Below are 16,504 nucleotides of genomic sequence, written 5' to 3'. Positions count from 1 at the left end.
ATAATTTTTTAATTAAAATGATCATATATATTAGATAACATATTTATTTAAAAAAAATATTAAGATAATGATACACTTAGATTGACCAAATAATTATAATTATATGTAAAATTTATTATTTTATATATGGAATTGCGATAATCTCATAAAATTTAAATAAAAATTAATTAAAAAATTCAATTCTAATTAATTATGAGTTTTTCTTTAAGAGAAAATAAATATTATTTTATCGTTAGAATTCACAGTAAAAACATGCCTGGTTCGTAGTCAAAGGTTAGAAGAACAAATAAAAGAAAAGAAGCTAATGTTCCACTTTTTCATTGGCCGCCTCTTTCTTTGTCCACAATACTTTCCCCACTTCCTTTATGGATGATATCCTTATTGTGGACATCCGCAGCACTAAATAATATAAGCAACGTCATCAAACTCAACTTATCTGGTTTAAAAATAAGGTTATAATTTATATAAATTAACTTGGATTAATTTAAATTAATTAAATTAATAATAATAATAATAATAGACTTTAATCAAATTAAACAAATTACATATTAATTCGTTAAGTTAATTGGATCAATTCTTGTATAATAGAATTTATTATTTAGCCTGAATGCTTGAGCTGAGAATCGAGTTGATATATAATTATGTATTCTCGAAAGTGTTTAATAATACTGAATATAAAAAATAAATAACAAAAAACAAAACAATGAGTGAAAATAATGTAACTTGTATCTAAATATCATAAAAAAATAATGAATTTTATAATAGAAAAAAAATTATATAAAAAAATAAAACCATAAAGTTACAGAACAAACGTGTTTGCGCGTGTATGTATATAAAAAGTATCAATTTTTTGTTGAAGAGATTAAAATGAATTACTTTGCACATAAATAAATAAATAAATAAAAACAATTTTAGGTAGATCTTTTACATCAATTTAATTAATTGGATGGAATTGAAATTCTTGAAAGACTATAACCTGAATATTTGAATTTAAAAAATCAAGGCTTAACCATGAGTACAATGCCCGCTATAATAACATCTCATCACTCGGCCACGTACGTACGCGGAAAAAACCGGGGGAGGCCAAGAAAAGGATGAGAGAGAGGGTGTGTTTGGATAGGCAGCAGTGAAAAGAGGGCAGGTAAAGTAAAAACTGAATTCTATTTATGATCTCTCCAAACAGAAATAACATTGGAAAAATTCTATTTATTTACCAGCAACAAGCAGCAGAGAATTGTGAACGTCAACAGGCAACAACAACCGATCGTAAAACTACCTGCCTGCCTCTCTCTCGCCCTGCAAAACAAATACATAAGGAAGTTTGTGTATGAGGTAAATTTAGAAACTCGAATCCCTAATCCATTCCCCTTTTCTGTTCAATCAAATCCCAATTCAAATCATTGAAGCTCTCTTTCTCTTTGCTTCTTTTTTTTTTTTTTTGTATTCCCAAACTGTTTGGTTGCCGACAGTCTTTTTTTTTTGTTTTTTTTTTATAACTGATGGATATTTGGGTTTTTTCTTTGAATTGCATGCGTTTTCTTAGCAACCAAACGGAAAATTATGCTATTTTGTTGGTTTCAATGAGGGAACCGGTAATGAATGTGAAGCATTTGGCTTCGTTTCATTTTAAAGATCGTGTGTTTAGAGTTCGATTTTTGTGATACGAGTTATTTGAGAGTTCAATTCGGGCGAGTTTGAGTGAGTTGGTTAATTGGGTTGATGGGGTTGGTTGAATTTTTAGCTGTTTGATTCAGTTTTAGATTTCCTGTTGATAATGAGCTTTTATGACTAATTGGCAAGTAATGGGGTGGCAGTTGAAAGTTGTGGAGAGATTTAGTGTGTTTTGGCGTTGTGGTAGCTTTTGGCTGTGATACACGAATATGTTGTTGGCCTTGCTGCAATAGCATCACCAAATATACATATACATATACATATACATATATACATGTGTGTGTGTGTGTGAAATATGAACAAGCACTCTGAGAAATGAGTATTCTTTATTAGCTATATTTTACCGAGTTCTATTCCAGTAGCTTTTTAGGTGGTGGGTAACCTTATGTTGGCAAAGTGGATGCAGTGGAGCTGGCGTTTTATTGGTTTGTTTAGAGTCATGTAGCTAATATGAAGGGAAATCATGTAAATTAATTTCTAAGCTTTAGAGTCTGTTTTGATTGAAAGCCACTATTTTATATTTTTTGGGTTATTCAACACGAATAGTTTTTGAGGACAATCTTTGATCAGCTACTCTTTCATCACCATAATTTATGTAGTATCTTAATTTAAGCATGTGTGATGTGAGAATCGTGTTTTATGATAGTATTTAGAAAACTGCTCAATTCTGCAATGTATGTATTGCTTATGCAAGTGAATGAATATTATGCATGCCAACCTTTGTTTTCATAATTTGAATTTGTGTGGAAAATATTGAGTAAAATTGCTCTGCTATGGGTTACTTTCTTTGATTTTTTTGTTCAATGGTTGATTTACATGATGAAGGTTTATAGTTCCCCTTTTTTAATTTCTTGCACCTGGAATAGTTAGAACAGCTTTTTTTTTTTTTTTTCAATTCAAACCCTGGATCTTCCCCTCTGGTTGGGAGAGAAGAACCACTTGTATTGAAGGTCCAATTGTCTATACATTAGTACATTACTGAGCGTGAAGTTAAGAACTTTGAAAGATGTTTGGTATGGCCACATTTTTCTTATGCAAATGAATAGACAAAGCTACATAATTAATTATTTGCACTGGGAGGATTACCCTGATAATTACACTTGAATAGCACAGCTATCAGCTACCAGAACTATTCTAGTGTGATCTTGTCTTGTATATTCAAATCTTTCTTTTCTTAAGAAACAGTAGATTTAAGAAAACTCTCAAATATTTGTCCATATTTTTTCCATCTTTAAATGTTTCATGTCATCAGCCTTGTATTGTTCATTTGAGTTGTATGGTTGTTTTAAAGCTGTCAATCACGCACACATGCACACACGCATGCAATCATTCAGCCATCATTGTGTCTTAGGAGCTTTGTCGTGGTTGTGTTGTACTCAACTAGCATCTCATCATAATGCTCTAATTTCACCTTGACTTGTTTTTTTTGGTGTTAACTGTGCTTCCAGATTTGAGTTCGGGGACTCTGTGTGCATAACAGCCATGACTTCTTCCTTGCATGATCTTTCTGGTAACTTTCTTGAAATTCTTTTGCTAAGTTACTACTTTAGCTACACAGTTTTCTCTTTAAATGGATGGAATGTAAAATTTATTCAGGTTTCTGTCATTTGCTCAATTAGATATTTTATATTATTAGGATCTGACCTTGACCATGGGGCCATTAGGATTCATGTTTCTATCATTTGTTCAATTTGCCTCAACAATATTTTGCTCCAGTGGGCAGCTTTAGTGAGATTTCCAGTTGCATTGCTTGAATACTCCCGGATCCAAGCTAAATAATATTAATAAAAAAATAACAGGAAAGAATAATAAGCATTTCTGTATTTCATAGGAATATCATGTATATCGAATTTGGTGGGAAACCTACATTCCAATATGGAGTAAACTTGTAATTGTGAAGAACAATATTTGAGATATTTGGTTACTCCCTAGGGATTTTCTTGGAATTATTTGATAAGGTGCATTAGTTTTAGCTGTCATTCTTTTTTTCAGATAACTAGTCCTTGGCCTTAGATTGGAGATAGTTATTAATTAGTGGTCTTATCAAGGCCAAACCCATTGGCTCTAAGGTTCCTAATAAGATTTGCATGTTCCTACATTAGTACTTTATGATCAGTGCTTCTTGTGGATTTGACTGGCCCCTAGGATGTTCTTTTTCTTGCTAAGTGATTTAATGACCCTAATCTATTAGGCGGGTTTATTTAATCATCGCCATCTCTGGATGGTTTTTGCCTATGCAGAGTAAACCCAGTGCGTCTTTGCTTATAATACTTGACTTTCACTGTCTTTGGATGTTTTTTATTTTTATGTTAGCCATTTTTGTCTGAAGCTTGGTGTGGTCAAGTATTATCTTTTGTTGGAAAATTCCATGCGTGTGATGCTTAACATATGATAATAATATTTTTGAAAGCTGGTTGTCCAGATAATAGTGAAGCTGATGAGCAGCAAAATGAATCAGAACCCCAGATTCAGTCTTCATCTCCTGCAATGGCACAGGCACACCCGGGCTTCTCAACTCCAAGTGTTCAGTATGCAACTCCACAGCTTGGAGCAGGACATGCTATGGTATTATATACAGCATAAATTATTGTTAATCACTGATGTGAAATTGTGTGTGAAGGCAAGATTCACATATTTTCTGTTAAAAGCATCTGTATGTATAGTCTTTGATTTTTGTTGCTTATAATTATTTTAATATCAGAGATGCGTTGGCAATATATTTATCTCACTCTGCCTGTTATGTTTAATGAATTTTCTAACTTAGTCAACAGTAAACGGGGGACCTGTACTGGCCTAATGACATGCAGTTTTACTAAGTTTTTTTTTGTCTCCCTCGTATGCCAAGAATTTTTTGTTGCCCACCTTGCATTTTAGAAAAGTATTTGCCTCGGCCTTTCTGGTGTTTGTGTGCTTATAGCTATGTCTCTGTTAATGGTATTTTTAGTTTAATTTTGGAAATCAGTTTGACAGCTACAATTGCTTTCAATGTATACCTCTATTTCTCCATGAATTAAAAAACTTTTTAATGTTTTTAGGCAACTTTATTCATCATCGAGTGATCATGTTTTTTTCTCTGATGTAATCATGGCTGTGTGGAAGTTTGTTGAGTTTCAGCTTCCTGCCCATTTTACATATAAAATGAAATACATTAACATATTGAACGAAGCAGATCATAATTACTTTGCATTGCAACAATTTTCTTTTTCCATATCATGACTTTTGATCTTCTTTAAGCTTATTTTGAAAAATGATAATTCTCCCACAACTGTGCTAAAAATTGTAATCCAGTACTTGTTTCCACCTAAATAAGAACTAGGCACTTTGACATACTGACTTTTGTCTTTTTTTTTTTTTTTGAATTGAAGGCACCAGCAACTTACCCATATCCAGATCCTTATTATAGAAGCATCTTTGCTCCATATGATCCTCAGCCATATCCTCCACAGCCCTATGGTGCACAACCGATGGTAATTTATCTTTTGATCTTGTGTCAAGACCTCTCTTCTTGGAGTAGGAAATCAAGATTCTGAAGTTAATGGTTATAGCAATGAGGACAAATATAAGAAACATGGCACTTCTTGTGATTTGTCAATTTGAGATCACATTTAATTGAGGCCAAATTTTAAAAAATCCGAACTTTAGTGAATTTTCAAGTCTCCCCTGAACTAAGAAATCCCAAAATTTCACTACCGAACTCTGGCTCTGTTGCAATGTGGTCCATCAGTTGACAAAATGTAGGGTTTCGTTGATTTTCACCTTGTTTGACCATCAAAGGCCCCACAAACCACAAAGAAAACCTACTAATATTCAACGGACCTATTTCCTCCTCCCCCACTCCCTCTTCAATAGCTTTTCTCCAGATTTTAACATACTTTCTCGATTTTCCTTCGATTTGTTCCTCAACAAAGCATAATGTTTCTTTTTTTTTTGTCCGTACCAATGCTTGAACCATGATGGTTGGGTGGTTGGAAATATTATACCAAACCACCAGACCCAGGAGCATCGGTAAGCATACTGTTTCTTTAAATTTACAAAAATCAACTTCATTTTCACTCCCAAAAAATTGTGTTTATGAATGCAATGATGGTGAGTTTTGGGAAGTGAGTTATTTTGGAGTTGGAGTTATGAAAAAATGGAGGAGAGATGGGTCAGTATAGAGAGAAGATAAGGAAAGGAGTTTCACTTGGGGTTTGAGTAGGTATTTATTGTTTTATGTGGAACTCGATAATGTTCAACTATGTCAGCTATGGAAATCAGTGGACAGATGGGCTAAATTGCAAGGGGGTCCTATTTCAGGGTTGAGCATCTGATATTTTTTTGGTTCATTGGGGACTTTAAATAATCGCTGGAAGTGTTTACTTATTTAGACTTCACTTATGAGCAAACAATTTTTTTTTTTTGGATACAAGTAACTCTCATGAGCGTACATCTAATCAGGTCCATCTTCAGTTGATGGGAATTCAGCAAGCTGGAGTTCCTTTGCCATCTGATGCTGTTGAGGAACCTGTATTTGTTAATGCAAAACAGTATCATGGTATCTTGAGACGACGACAATCTCGTGCAAAAGCTGAATCAGAAAGCAAAGCAATCAAGTCTCGGAAGGTATAGTTTTAGTTGTCTGAAGCCTTTTTAATTCTGCTTGCATTTCATAGTGTTTTGTTTACCTAATTTATTAGAACCTAAAATAAAGAAGGCTTGCATGAATCTCTTGCTGTTATTGTTCCACGACTGCTGCTCCTCTTACATATTATTTTCAGACATTTTATTCCTTTCTTACTTTAGGTCAATAATGTCCACTGGTATAATTTTCAAAGACCTCTCAAATGTGGCTCATAGGAAGCTTGAAGATGATTTTTCATTGGTAATAGTCTGGAGTTTCTTGAAAGATCCGATGCCCATATGAATGTGATTCTATGATTACCTGATTGGATGTCTGACAGTCCTGTGATTATACGTGTCTAGTTTTAGGCTATTCTCCTCTGTTTCCTATCATGTTACACCCCGGTTTATGTGGCACTATGTCCTCTACGGCATTAGATGTTTCATGACAACTCAAAATTATTCTTGCAGCCATACTTGCATGAATCTCGGCATCAGCATGCACTGAGAAGAGCTAGAGGATGTGGGGGTCGGTTTCTCAATTCGAAGAAAAAAGAGAATCAAGAACATAATGAAGTGGCTTCAGGTGACAAATCACAATCTAATATCAATCTTAAGTCCGATAAAAATGATATTGTTTCCTCAATTGACTAGTAGGGATACACAGGAAGTGATGGTGGTGCACACAATTAGCTCAGAAAACAGTTATTCATAGATGGGGGTTCAGGAAACCCATAGCCCTAGAGTCCCAGTATTGCTTCATCGTGGCTCTGCACCTACAAGTCATTAGTATGTATAGCCTTTTCCAGTAGTTGGTTTGTAGGAGTCAGCAAAGATAAGAGGCGTTCAACATTATCTTTGCTCCCGTGGATTTTTTCTAGTTCTTGTACTTAACGAGGAGATTGATGGTTAAGTTTGCTGTGAGGGCATTTCCTTGCTTTTATGATGGGGTGAGGCCTAAGTATTGGAAAATCTGACCAGGCCTTTTTCATAGGAGCTTATTTTCCGAGTTGCATGGATTTTTTTTGGGGGTGTTCCTAGCGCTCCATCAAGGAAATTGTAGAAATTGAACGGCAGTGTTTCCAACTTGTTATAATCAACAGTGTAGATGTTATAAGAAATAAAGCACGCCTAACTCTTCTTGTTTGAAACCAAACAAAGATTTGATCATGGTCAGAGTGTCCCGTTGGCCTGTCTAATCCATTCTTGCATCAATCAGACGATGCCTGCCCCTTGCTAGCTGCAAGGAAGCAAGTGTGGCAACAGTGCAAACAAAATGAGCGGAGTGGAGTCCAAAAATATGAGATGAAAACTTCAAATGCTCTGATACGACTAGGGTTCTTAAGTTCGTTCTAGATTTTAAATGGAGATTTCATGAAGACAAGGCTCGGGCCTAGCTGGTTGCTCAGCCTTTTGAAAATGTTAACTACACATCTCATTAATAGTTGAATATAAATAATCAAAACATAAATCCAACAATAAATTTATTTTAAAAAACTAATTATTTAAGAAATATGCATGATGAAAGATAAAAAAAAAAAAAAAATTATACTTGTGAATTTATATATAATAGGGTTCGGTTTTTTCACGAGGTGGTGGACATGTTCACTTCTATCCATCCTCGTTTGTGGAAGAAAAATGCTTCCCTCACCCGTGCCTAGTGAGCTAGGACAATCTCTCCCACTAATGTACATGGGGGGCATGTTCACTTCTTCCCTTATTTTTTTGTAAGGGTATTTCTTATCCATACCTTTTAAAAATACCCTTTCACAATTATAGGTCTTTTATAAAATATGAGCTTTAATTAGTGGCATTATAATAAAATAAATAACACGACAATCATTTTGAAACAAATAAAAATAAGTAAAAGAGTCCTTTGGAGACAAAGGGAAAATTCTATCTGCTTAAGCTAAAATGTACTCAATTATAAGACAACCAATTGTGAAAGATATATAAGAAATAAAAAAAAATTAATTTTTTCATAAACAATCAAAATTGTATCGAATTCAAGAAAAACATTAATGTAAAATTTTCAAAATTTTTATATTACTTCAACTTTTTAATTAATTCAAAAAAATTAAAATTTTAATGATGAAGTGATTTCATAATTTTCTTATTTCATAATTATTTTCCAAGATTTTGATTTTAAAAAATTAACTTCTTAAGTTTTTTTAAAATTATAAAACATTTTAGTGGCTAAGAATTTTTTAAGATTTTCAAATATTCTTTTTTTAAAAAATATGAAAATTGTAATGTTTTTGAAAAAAATTAATTTCTTAATTTTTTTAAAAAATTTTAATGGATGAAAACTTTTGAGGTTTTTTCAAAATAATTTCTGAAATTTATTTTTTTGAACTTCTTAAGCACTAAAAAATCTTAAGGGTTAAACATTTCTTAAATCTTTTTGTTTCACCATTCCCATTTATTTATTTTTAAATATTTTAAAAACTTTAAGTTTTCATGAAAAAATATTTTAATTTATTAAATATAAAAATAAGTGCTTGCTTAAGTTATAGAGAGATTTATAAAGCCAATAAACTTTTTGAGGACAAGTTGGATCATTAAATTCATATGGTTGTTCTATATAGATTTTCTCCTATAAAACACCATCTAGAAAGGCATTGTAAACACCCAACTGTTGAACTAACCAAACACTAATGACTGCTCTTTTCTTAATATAACAGACCTAATCAGACTAAAAGTCTTAAAATAATTGATGTCTCTTGCTTATAGAAATATGCGGCCACTAAAAAGGGTTTATACATCTCAATACTTCCATCTACTCTTCTCTTGACAAAAAAAAAAAAAAAAAACCAAGAACACTATTTATACCAAAAATAAACATCCATTTATCAACTATGGAAGAACAATAATTGTTCATTACCAGACAAGAAAATGACAACTAAAATCAATTATCAATAGAGAAATCGACCAAGTCTAGGAAGATTCCAAATCGACCATAAAAGTTAGAAAATAGTCTACCACAACAACAAGAGTTCATGTAGTCAACTAGAAGATTTAGTTTTATTCATAACAAGAGTCTTCAATAGAATAAACTAATATTTGTAAAATAAATTAGAATTCATGTAATTACCAGAAAAAAGACATGTAATATGTTAGGATTCAATTTGTATTAGGATTCATCATGTAATTTATTTATCTGATACGAATAGTATATCTTTAGGTGTTTATATGAAACTCTAATACTATATCAATATAAATAAATCATATAGTTACTGTAAAAGATGGCTATCCTCATTTATATATTTTCTTACAACTTTTCTACATTTTTTTATAATTATTTTTCCTTACTAGTTTATCTAGGAGTTTTCCTTTACATTCTAGTTTATTTACTCTTTTTTTTTATTTACCTTTTACTTCTTTTTTACCTATCATCACCTAGAAGAATATATTTTTTTTAATGATTAAAATATTGGATACCTACACTTTATTTGATTTGCAAGGATATTATCTATCTTTGCTTAAAATACTGTTCTAAATTATAGTTTCTCCTTATTGGAAAGAAGGAACAAAAAATGAATAACATAATTAATCAACAGATGACATGCTCTATTATGCTCAGATTCAATATTCTTTCATTATTATGTAATTATGCCAAAAAAAACACAATTAGAATCATTGCTATAACATATAATGATTAATTAGTACATGCATTATACATAGACCATACTCTTAATTGTGAGGAACCTAATAATCCGTCATCATAACAAGTCCTTATCGAACAACCTATGTTAAAAGAGTCATAGGATTACACTTCATCATTTAACTCTCTATAACTATATAGAACTATATGTAGACGAAACCCTAATATCCTTATACAATCTTTTATATGCTCACCTCTCTCAATATCATGACCTATATAAGCACCTAGAGTTAACATGACTATGCCTTTAGAACAACTCTATGATTACCTTTTTTATAAGTTAGTTGGCATGGTTAGGTGGTCACAACTATTCAAAGTTCCAATCAGTCAACAATGGTTTCTCTTGAGGGGCATCCTATTATCAACCATTAAACTTGTCAAATGTTTATATGAGGCATATCTAGATAAAGATGAAAAATATAACAAACATAACTTACTAACATAACATTATGATCCGAATATAATTGAGTTGATATACTATGCAGGTCATGGTCAATCAACTCAATTAGATTTAGAACAAGTTGAGATGTAATAGGAAATAATTTGATAGGAATATATAAAGATTTTTAACAATATATTAGGAAACATATACCTGCATAACAAACACAGTTACAACCCTAACAAAAATAAGGTGTGATCACACATGAGGTTTTATCTCTTATACATGTGTATAAGTAGTCTCAATCCAATTATATGGCTTTATAATACCTCAAAAACCTCATGTTGAACAATTACCAAGGGGATGAATATATAAGGTAGAGCTAAACCAACATGTAAGATGTAAGAGAAATAATGAATTTAAATTAATAGCTAGGCCTATCCACACTCATCTATATTCTAAACAAATGAATAAGTTTTACCTAATTCCAAGAGGTGTAAAAATAATTGATTTCAAATAGTTCTTTAAAGAACATAACCAATCAACAAGGAAATACATTGCTAAATTCAAGGATCAATATTGTAATGGTATAACAAATCCTTTTATAAACCTAAGAGTATTTTGTTCTTTATAAAGCAAAACAATCTTTCATTGGTTTCCTACACTGCCACCTAACTTTATTAATGATTAGGAAGAAATAGAGATATTTTTATAAGCACTTGTATAAAATAAAACTAGAGGTGACATTGACTAACTTATTCATATTAATCCAGGATCTAAAGAAGTCTATAGGAAGTTATGATCTTCGATTCAAAACTCTAAAAACTAAGTATACTACAACTATAATAGAGCAAGAATGCAATAGACTCATTTTATAAAGGATGTAGTGGAATATCAGGAAGAGGTTTATATGAACTAAGTTCCTTAATATATACAACCCTTATAGACGATGCTACCTTTTATGAAAAGATGTTAGCAAAACGAGCAAGAAAAAAGCCATTAAAGAGAATCTACCTAATTGGTTATTTGAAAGAGGTTACAATGAGCTATTTAATAACTAATTCAAACTCTAACAAAGAGTTTCTAAAAGATCAACAACAACTAAATTTTATTGTATAACTTAATTAGGGAAGACTATTTAAGATAGTTGTATTAAGAAAGTTTTAAAAAAGCTAACAAACCTGGTAGTAAAGATACAAAAACTATCAAAATGGTAGATGGAGGTAAATATATTATTTTAAAATCAAGATAATTGAAGAAATTTTTAACTGATTCATGTGTGGAGAGGTGAATCAAGCTCCTTGGTAGCCATTCAATCCCCTTTAGTGACTAGATTAAGGAGAGAAATACTTTAAGTGGCATGACTTATAGAGAGATGACACTAACAATTGCATTATCTTCAAGAACTAAATTTAAAAGCATTATAATCTAGTTATAATTAGTTTCTAGAAAAGAGTGATAACCACTCCTAAACTTAAAACACTCTTTGGTAAAGTACAATTATAAAAAGTAAGGCCTTGTCTACTGCGATAAAGGTTAGAATTAGTCACAAATGCTACTACTAAAAAACATTATATAAACCATGAAAAGTCAAAGGATTGGCACTAGAGGTTTAAGAAATAATTTCCTCTGAGGTATATAGGTGCTCTATTTATCATAACATTCTTCTTAAAGGAAAAGACTTAAGGGGAAAAGTTGAACAAGTTACAACTTAATGATAGGCCAAAACCTCTAAAAGACCTACTAAAATTAAACGGCACAAACATTAAGCACAAAAGGATCTAAGAGTTGGGTCCAATTCCTTTAATGCAATTTTTTCAAGGTTGAAGCAAAGATAATCTATAACTCTTTACTTACACGAGAATAGATACAAGCTAACATATGTATGCCATCATCCTTGTATCAAAATTTGATGTTTTGGTTACTAGATAGATTAACTAAGATAATTAAAGATATGAAAAGGCATTTATAACCAGCTTAAAAATGATATATGCATGACTACATAGCAATGGCGTAGTCCCAGTCCAATTAATAGGCATGAACAACATGGCTCGCCCAATCAACTTTCTAATTAGTAAAGATATAGTATGAATAAGGCAACTAACAATAATCTTTGACAGAAAATATGCTACAACAAAAAAACAATGGCTAAGGATTCAAAACATAAGAATAAATGAGTCACTAAGATGTTTTGACATGTTTTGTGATTTTTGACAAAGCATATAAACATATTAGACACAAGGAAATAAATTTGTTCAATAGAATTATATTAAGATTATCAATTAATCATGCCTAATATGACAATTTCCACCTAGCACTGCTAAAAATGGATAGTAGACAAGCTAAAGTTTAGAACCCTTTAATTAAATTAACTTGGGGATCAAAGATAAACCTAGTTCAACTTTTATAAATGAAAATTTATCTCAAAATTATAAAAAAGACCTAGTATCACTGCTTCAAACTTATAAAAAACTATTTTTCCTAATATTATGATGAAATATCTAGTTTAGATAGAAGTTTGGTCAAACATTCATTTCCAATAAATATTGTGTTTAAGTCATACAAACATCATTCACAAAGAATGGCTCCAAATATGGTTGATCATGTGGAAGATGAAATGAAATGACTTTTGAAAGCTAGATTTACTAGGCCAATAAGATATGATGAACGGATACTGAACATATTTCTAGTATTAAAAAAACAATGGTAAATTAAAGGTATGGATATATTTTGAAAGCCTTAATCTTGTAACTCTAAAAGATGAATATCAAATACCAATGGTAATATGTTTATTGATTCAATATTTGATAATGAAATCCTCATCTTTATGGATAATTATTCACGATATAATCATATCTTTATTATAGAAGATGATGTGTCTAAGACTTATTTAAAATATCCTAGTTCACTAAGGAAGTATGAATAGTTGGTAACACCATTTAGTCTAAAGAGTTCTGGTGCTACAAACCAAAAAGCTATAAATTTGATATTCAATGATATGATTAACCATAATATAGAGGTCTACATTAATGATATAAAGGTTAAGTCAAAGTCTAAAGCAATCATTTAGGTGGATTATATTCTTTTTGAATTCATAAGAGTACAAAGTCTCAAGATGAATATACTAAAATGTGCATTTGATGTATAATCAAAGATATTCTTGGTATTTCTAGTATATCAACATGGAATATAGATGGATAAAATTAAAGAAAAATCCATCATAAAAGCATAAACTCTTTAAAATAAAAAGGAATTATAACACCTTATTGACAAAATCAATTTCCTTAAGAGGTTTGTATTAATTGTTGTCAAGAATATTAGGCCATTTACTAACTCTTAAAAGAAAATATCATAGATAAGTTTCAATAGACCAAAAAGAAATAAACTACTTTTGAATATATAAAAACTTATTTGGCTAAACCTCTATTATTGGTCCCATCAAAACCTAGATTTAGTAGAGTCATTTGATATATATGAAATTTTTCTTGAGGAGATTTCTTTATTCTTATAATACAAAATTTAACTTTTCTCTTTCTCTTCTTTCCCAAGACATATACAAAAGTCAACCAGACCTCTTCATGGTAAATTTCCTTATTTAATTAGCTTCTAAATGGGCTTCCTCAATACCATAATCCTAAACTCAATTAGGGTTCTTGCTTAGCTAAAATTCAAGGATTGAATGCTAATTTTTCACTATAAAGCCAATGATTCCATGAATTTATTTATTTCTATATAAAAATAGATAAAATAAAAATATATATAAAGCAAAGAAACTAAAGATAAATTAAAAAAAGGGTAAGAGATAAAAATCATATAAAAATTAAGCACATCATTTGTTTCACCATTTCTTTTCTTTCTTGAAAAAAATTCAACCATTGTGTCAACTTTTTTCTATAATAACCTTATTTGTACCACCATCATTGATAGATAAGGATATGAGGGATTTTCTTTTCAAGATCATGCCCATTTTCGCTTAAGAATAATCAATGACTAGATATTGAATCCTAAAAGGTTCTTCTTTAGAAATAGAAAAATCATAGGTTTAATTGATTCATTTAGTGGAAAAGAAAAAGATTTATCTTGGACATTTACAAGAGTTGAATGAGGATTAATTTTAGAAAGGGTTGTAGAAGAAGTTGGTGGCATAAAAGTAGGATTTAATAAAGCATTCTTAAAAGAAAAAGCAACAATACTTTGTACTGCAACAACTATTGAAAGGGAAGCACTTGGTCAAAATCATATCCATAGTTGGAACAACTAATGAAAGAGTAGTTTCAAGGATTGGTACTAAAAAATACCAAGAATAATAGGGTATGACAAAATTTTAAAAACAAGTCAAAACACGATATATTTTGATCAAAATATTTAACATAAGCTCAGTCCGTAACCTAACAATTAGAGCCTCATCAGGTTAATCCTCTTTACTATGATAGGATATTAGGGTTTGGTAAGACCAAGTGATGCTAAGTAAAGAAGCACTAGTAGGATGAGATGATAAAGATAAAATAAAGTGGATATTTTAGAGTACAAAACATTAGTAAATAAATATAAACTATCAAGCTAAAGGTGAAATTGTTCTTACCAGAGTCTCTTTAGGTAGCCTTTTTGGTTAGCCTTGTACATGAGATTTTAGAAAGTTTTCTGTTGTTTATTTAAGTTGATGGTTTTTCATCAAAAAAAGATTTTTTTTTCCATCTCTTCTAAGAAAGCATTGAAGAGGATATTGATAGCCTTCTTGTATAATAATAGATATCTTAATTGATGGTCTATAATTAATGAAAAATCTACCATCTTACATCTTTCTTAATGAGATTTTGTTGCTAAAAATTCATTATCTATATATCTTTCCTAGACTTCAAAGATTATTTGATTTGGATCAACCTTTTTATGATCAACCTTGTTTATGGCATAATATATTAAGAAGGGTATACATTGTACAAACCCCTAGTTATCTTTCCATGAAGTGAGGGTTGTAGGGTTCGCAAGAACAATAGTTGTTCCTGTATATTGGATCTATCACCAATCCATATTAAAAATCCTTGTAAGTTACAATGCTTCTTCAAACTACAACATTATCCTTTTTCTTAACACTTGTCCTTTGATGTTAAGGTATCATAACCATTTAATTCTAGTCCTTGTACAAATTAAGGTAATCATGGACTTATCACTTCCCTTTTATCATGGATAATAAGGTTTTTTATATATATCTTAAAAAGGTAAATCATGAAATCTAGTTCTAAGTAAGCTTTCGTGTATACATTTTAGTTGGGGGATTTAAAGTGGTTTTGGCATTTCTAAATTTACAAAAATAGATGGTAAGTCATGCTTGAAATCATCACTAAAATCCATAAACGTTTCACATAATCATAAATAGGTAATCCTAGTCTTTGTCTATCATTTTTCTAGTGCCCTATAGATGTGGCTATGCACGAAGGTCCTAAAATAATGGTCTTACCCTCAGCTAAGTTCATATCTATTTTCGGGTAAACCCTGGTTAGCATTTTAAACCTGAAACAAATTAAATACCTACACACCTAATAAAAAAGGTAGGATACATGCTCTCTTTATGTGAGATGATTTATTTTCTTCTTCTTTTCCTTTATAATAGTTTCCTATAATCTATAATTCCCACTAATAGGTCATTAAATTAGTTAGTTTGAACTTGTAAAGAAGTACAAAGTTCATCATTAGCAAGATACAAACCTTTTATTAAAGACAAATTATAAAGTGTAATAGTTTATATCTCGTACCTAAATAAAAAGATGGTATTGGCTTTTGATAAAAAAAAAAAAGAGACAAAGCTGCTATAAGTTTCTTGTTTGGTTTTGTAGGGACTTGAAATAGTTGGATTCCATTGAAAATATTTTAATGTTTCTCTATTTTTTCAACCTCCTATCAAGGCCATATTATAAAGTGTAATAGTTTATATCATGTATCTACATAAAAAAATTACTAGATTTTTACCAAAAATAGGATTGGGTTGCTATAAGTTTCTTCATTTAGTTTGGTAAAAACTTGAGATGGTTAAATGTGTTTAAAATATTTTAGCATTTTTATTCTTCACTAAGGTGTTTCTCCATTCTATCCAACCAACTAATATGTTTAGCGATGGTAAGGCTTTGCACTTTCATATGTTGAGGTTGACAAGATCATCTTAAAGTGTAAGCCACTCTTCTTTAATGTTAAAAGGA

General features: G+C 30.7%; 1 protein-coding gene across 6 annotated transcripts; it reads left to right on the top strand.

Moving 5' to 3' along the window:
• The first annotated feature begins 1,003 nt into the window (after positions 1–1,003).
• On the top strand, positions 1,004–7,213 carry LOC133672526 (nuclear transcription factor Y subunit A-7-like). Of its 6 annotated transcripts, none has more exons than XM_062093000.1 (8): positions 1,004–1,141; positions 1,218–1,332; positions 3,120–3,181; positions 4,094–4,236; positions 5,037–5,138; positions 6,109–6,273; positions 6,742–6,856; positions 6,938–7,213. In XM_062093000.1, the coding sequence occupies exons 2-8, from the start codon at positions 1,328–1,330 to the stop codon at positions 6,961–6,963; spliced, it is 618 nt and encodes a 205-aa protein (XP_061948984.1). In that variant the 5' UTR covers positions 1,004–1,141; positions 1,218–1,327; the 3' UTR covers positions 6,964–7,213. The 6 variants fall into 6 exon arrangements, with proteins under 6 accessions (XP_061948984.1, XP_061948979.1, XP_061948971.1 ...); XM_062092995.1 differs by having other exon boundaries at positions 4,082–4,236; XM_062092987.1 differs by having other exon boundaries at positions 6,121–6,273; positions 6,742–7,213.
• The last annotated feature ends 9,291 nt before the right edge of the window (positions 7,214–16,504 follow it).

Source organism: Populus nigra, chromosome 1 (assembly GCF_951802175.1).
Source record: "Populus nigra chromosome 1, ddPopNigr1.1, whole genome shotgun sequence".
In the NCBI taxonomy this organism is placed as follows: domain Eukaryota; kingdom Viridiplantae; phylum Streptophyta; class Magnoliopsida; order Malpighiales; family Salicaceae; genus Populus; species Populus nigra.
The sequence above is the reverse complement of the archived record's forward strand: the minus strand, read 5'-3'. Positions and strand labels throughout refer to the sequence as shown.

Bases quoted from the DNA above. Each gene is read 5' to 3' on its own strand.
- LOC133672526 (XM_062092962.1), top strand. The intron at 4,237-5,036 runs GTATTATATACA...TTTGAATTGAAG, and splicing joins TTGGAGCAGGACATGCTATG to GCACCAGCAACTTACCCATA. The intron at 6,274-6,741 runs GTATAGTTTTAG...TTATTCTTGCAG, and splicing joins AAGCAATCAAGTCTCGGAAG to CCATACTTGCATGAATCTCG.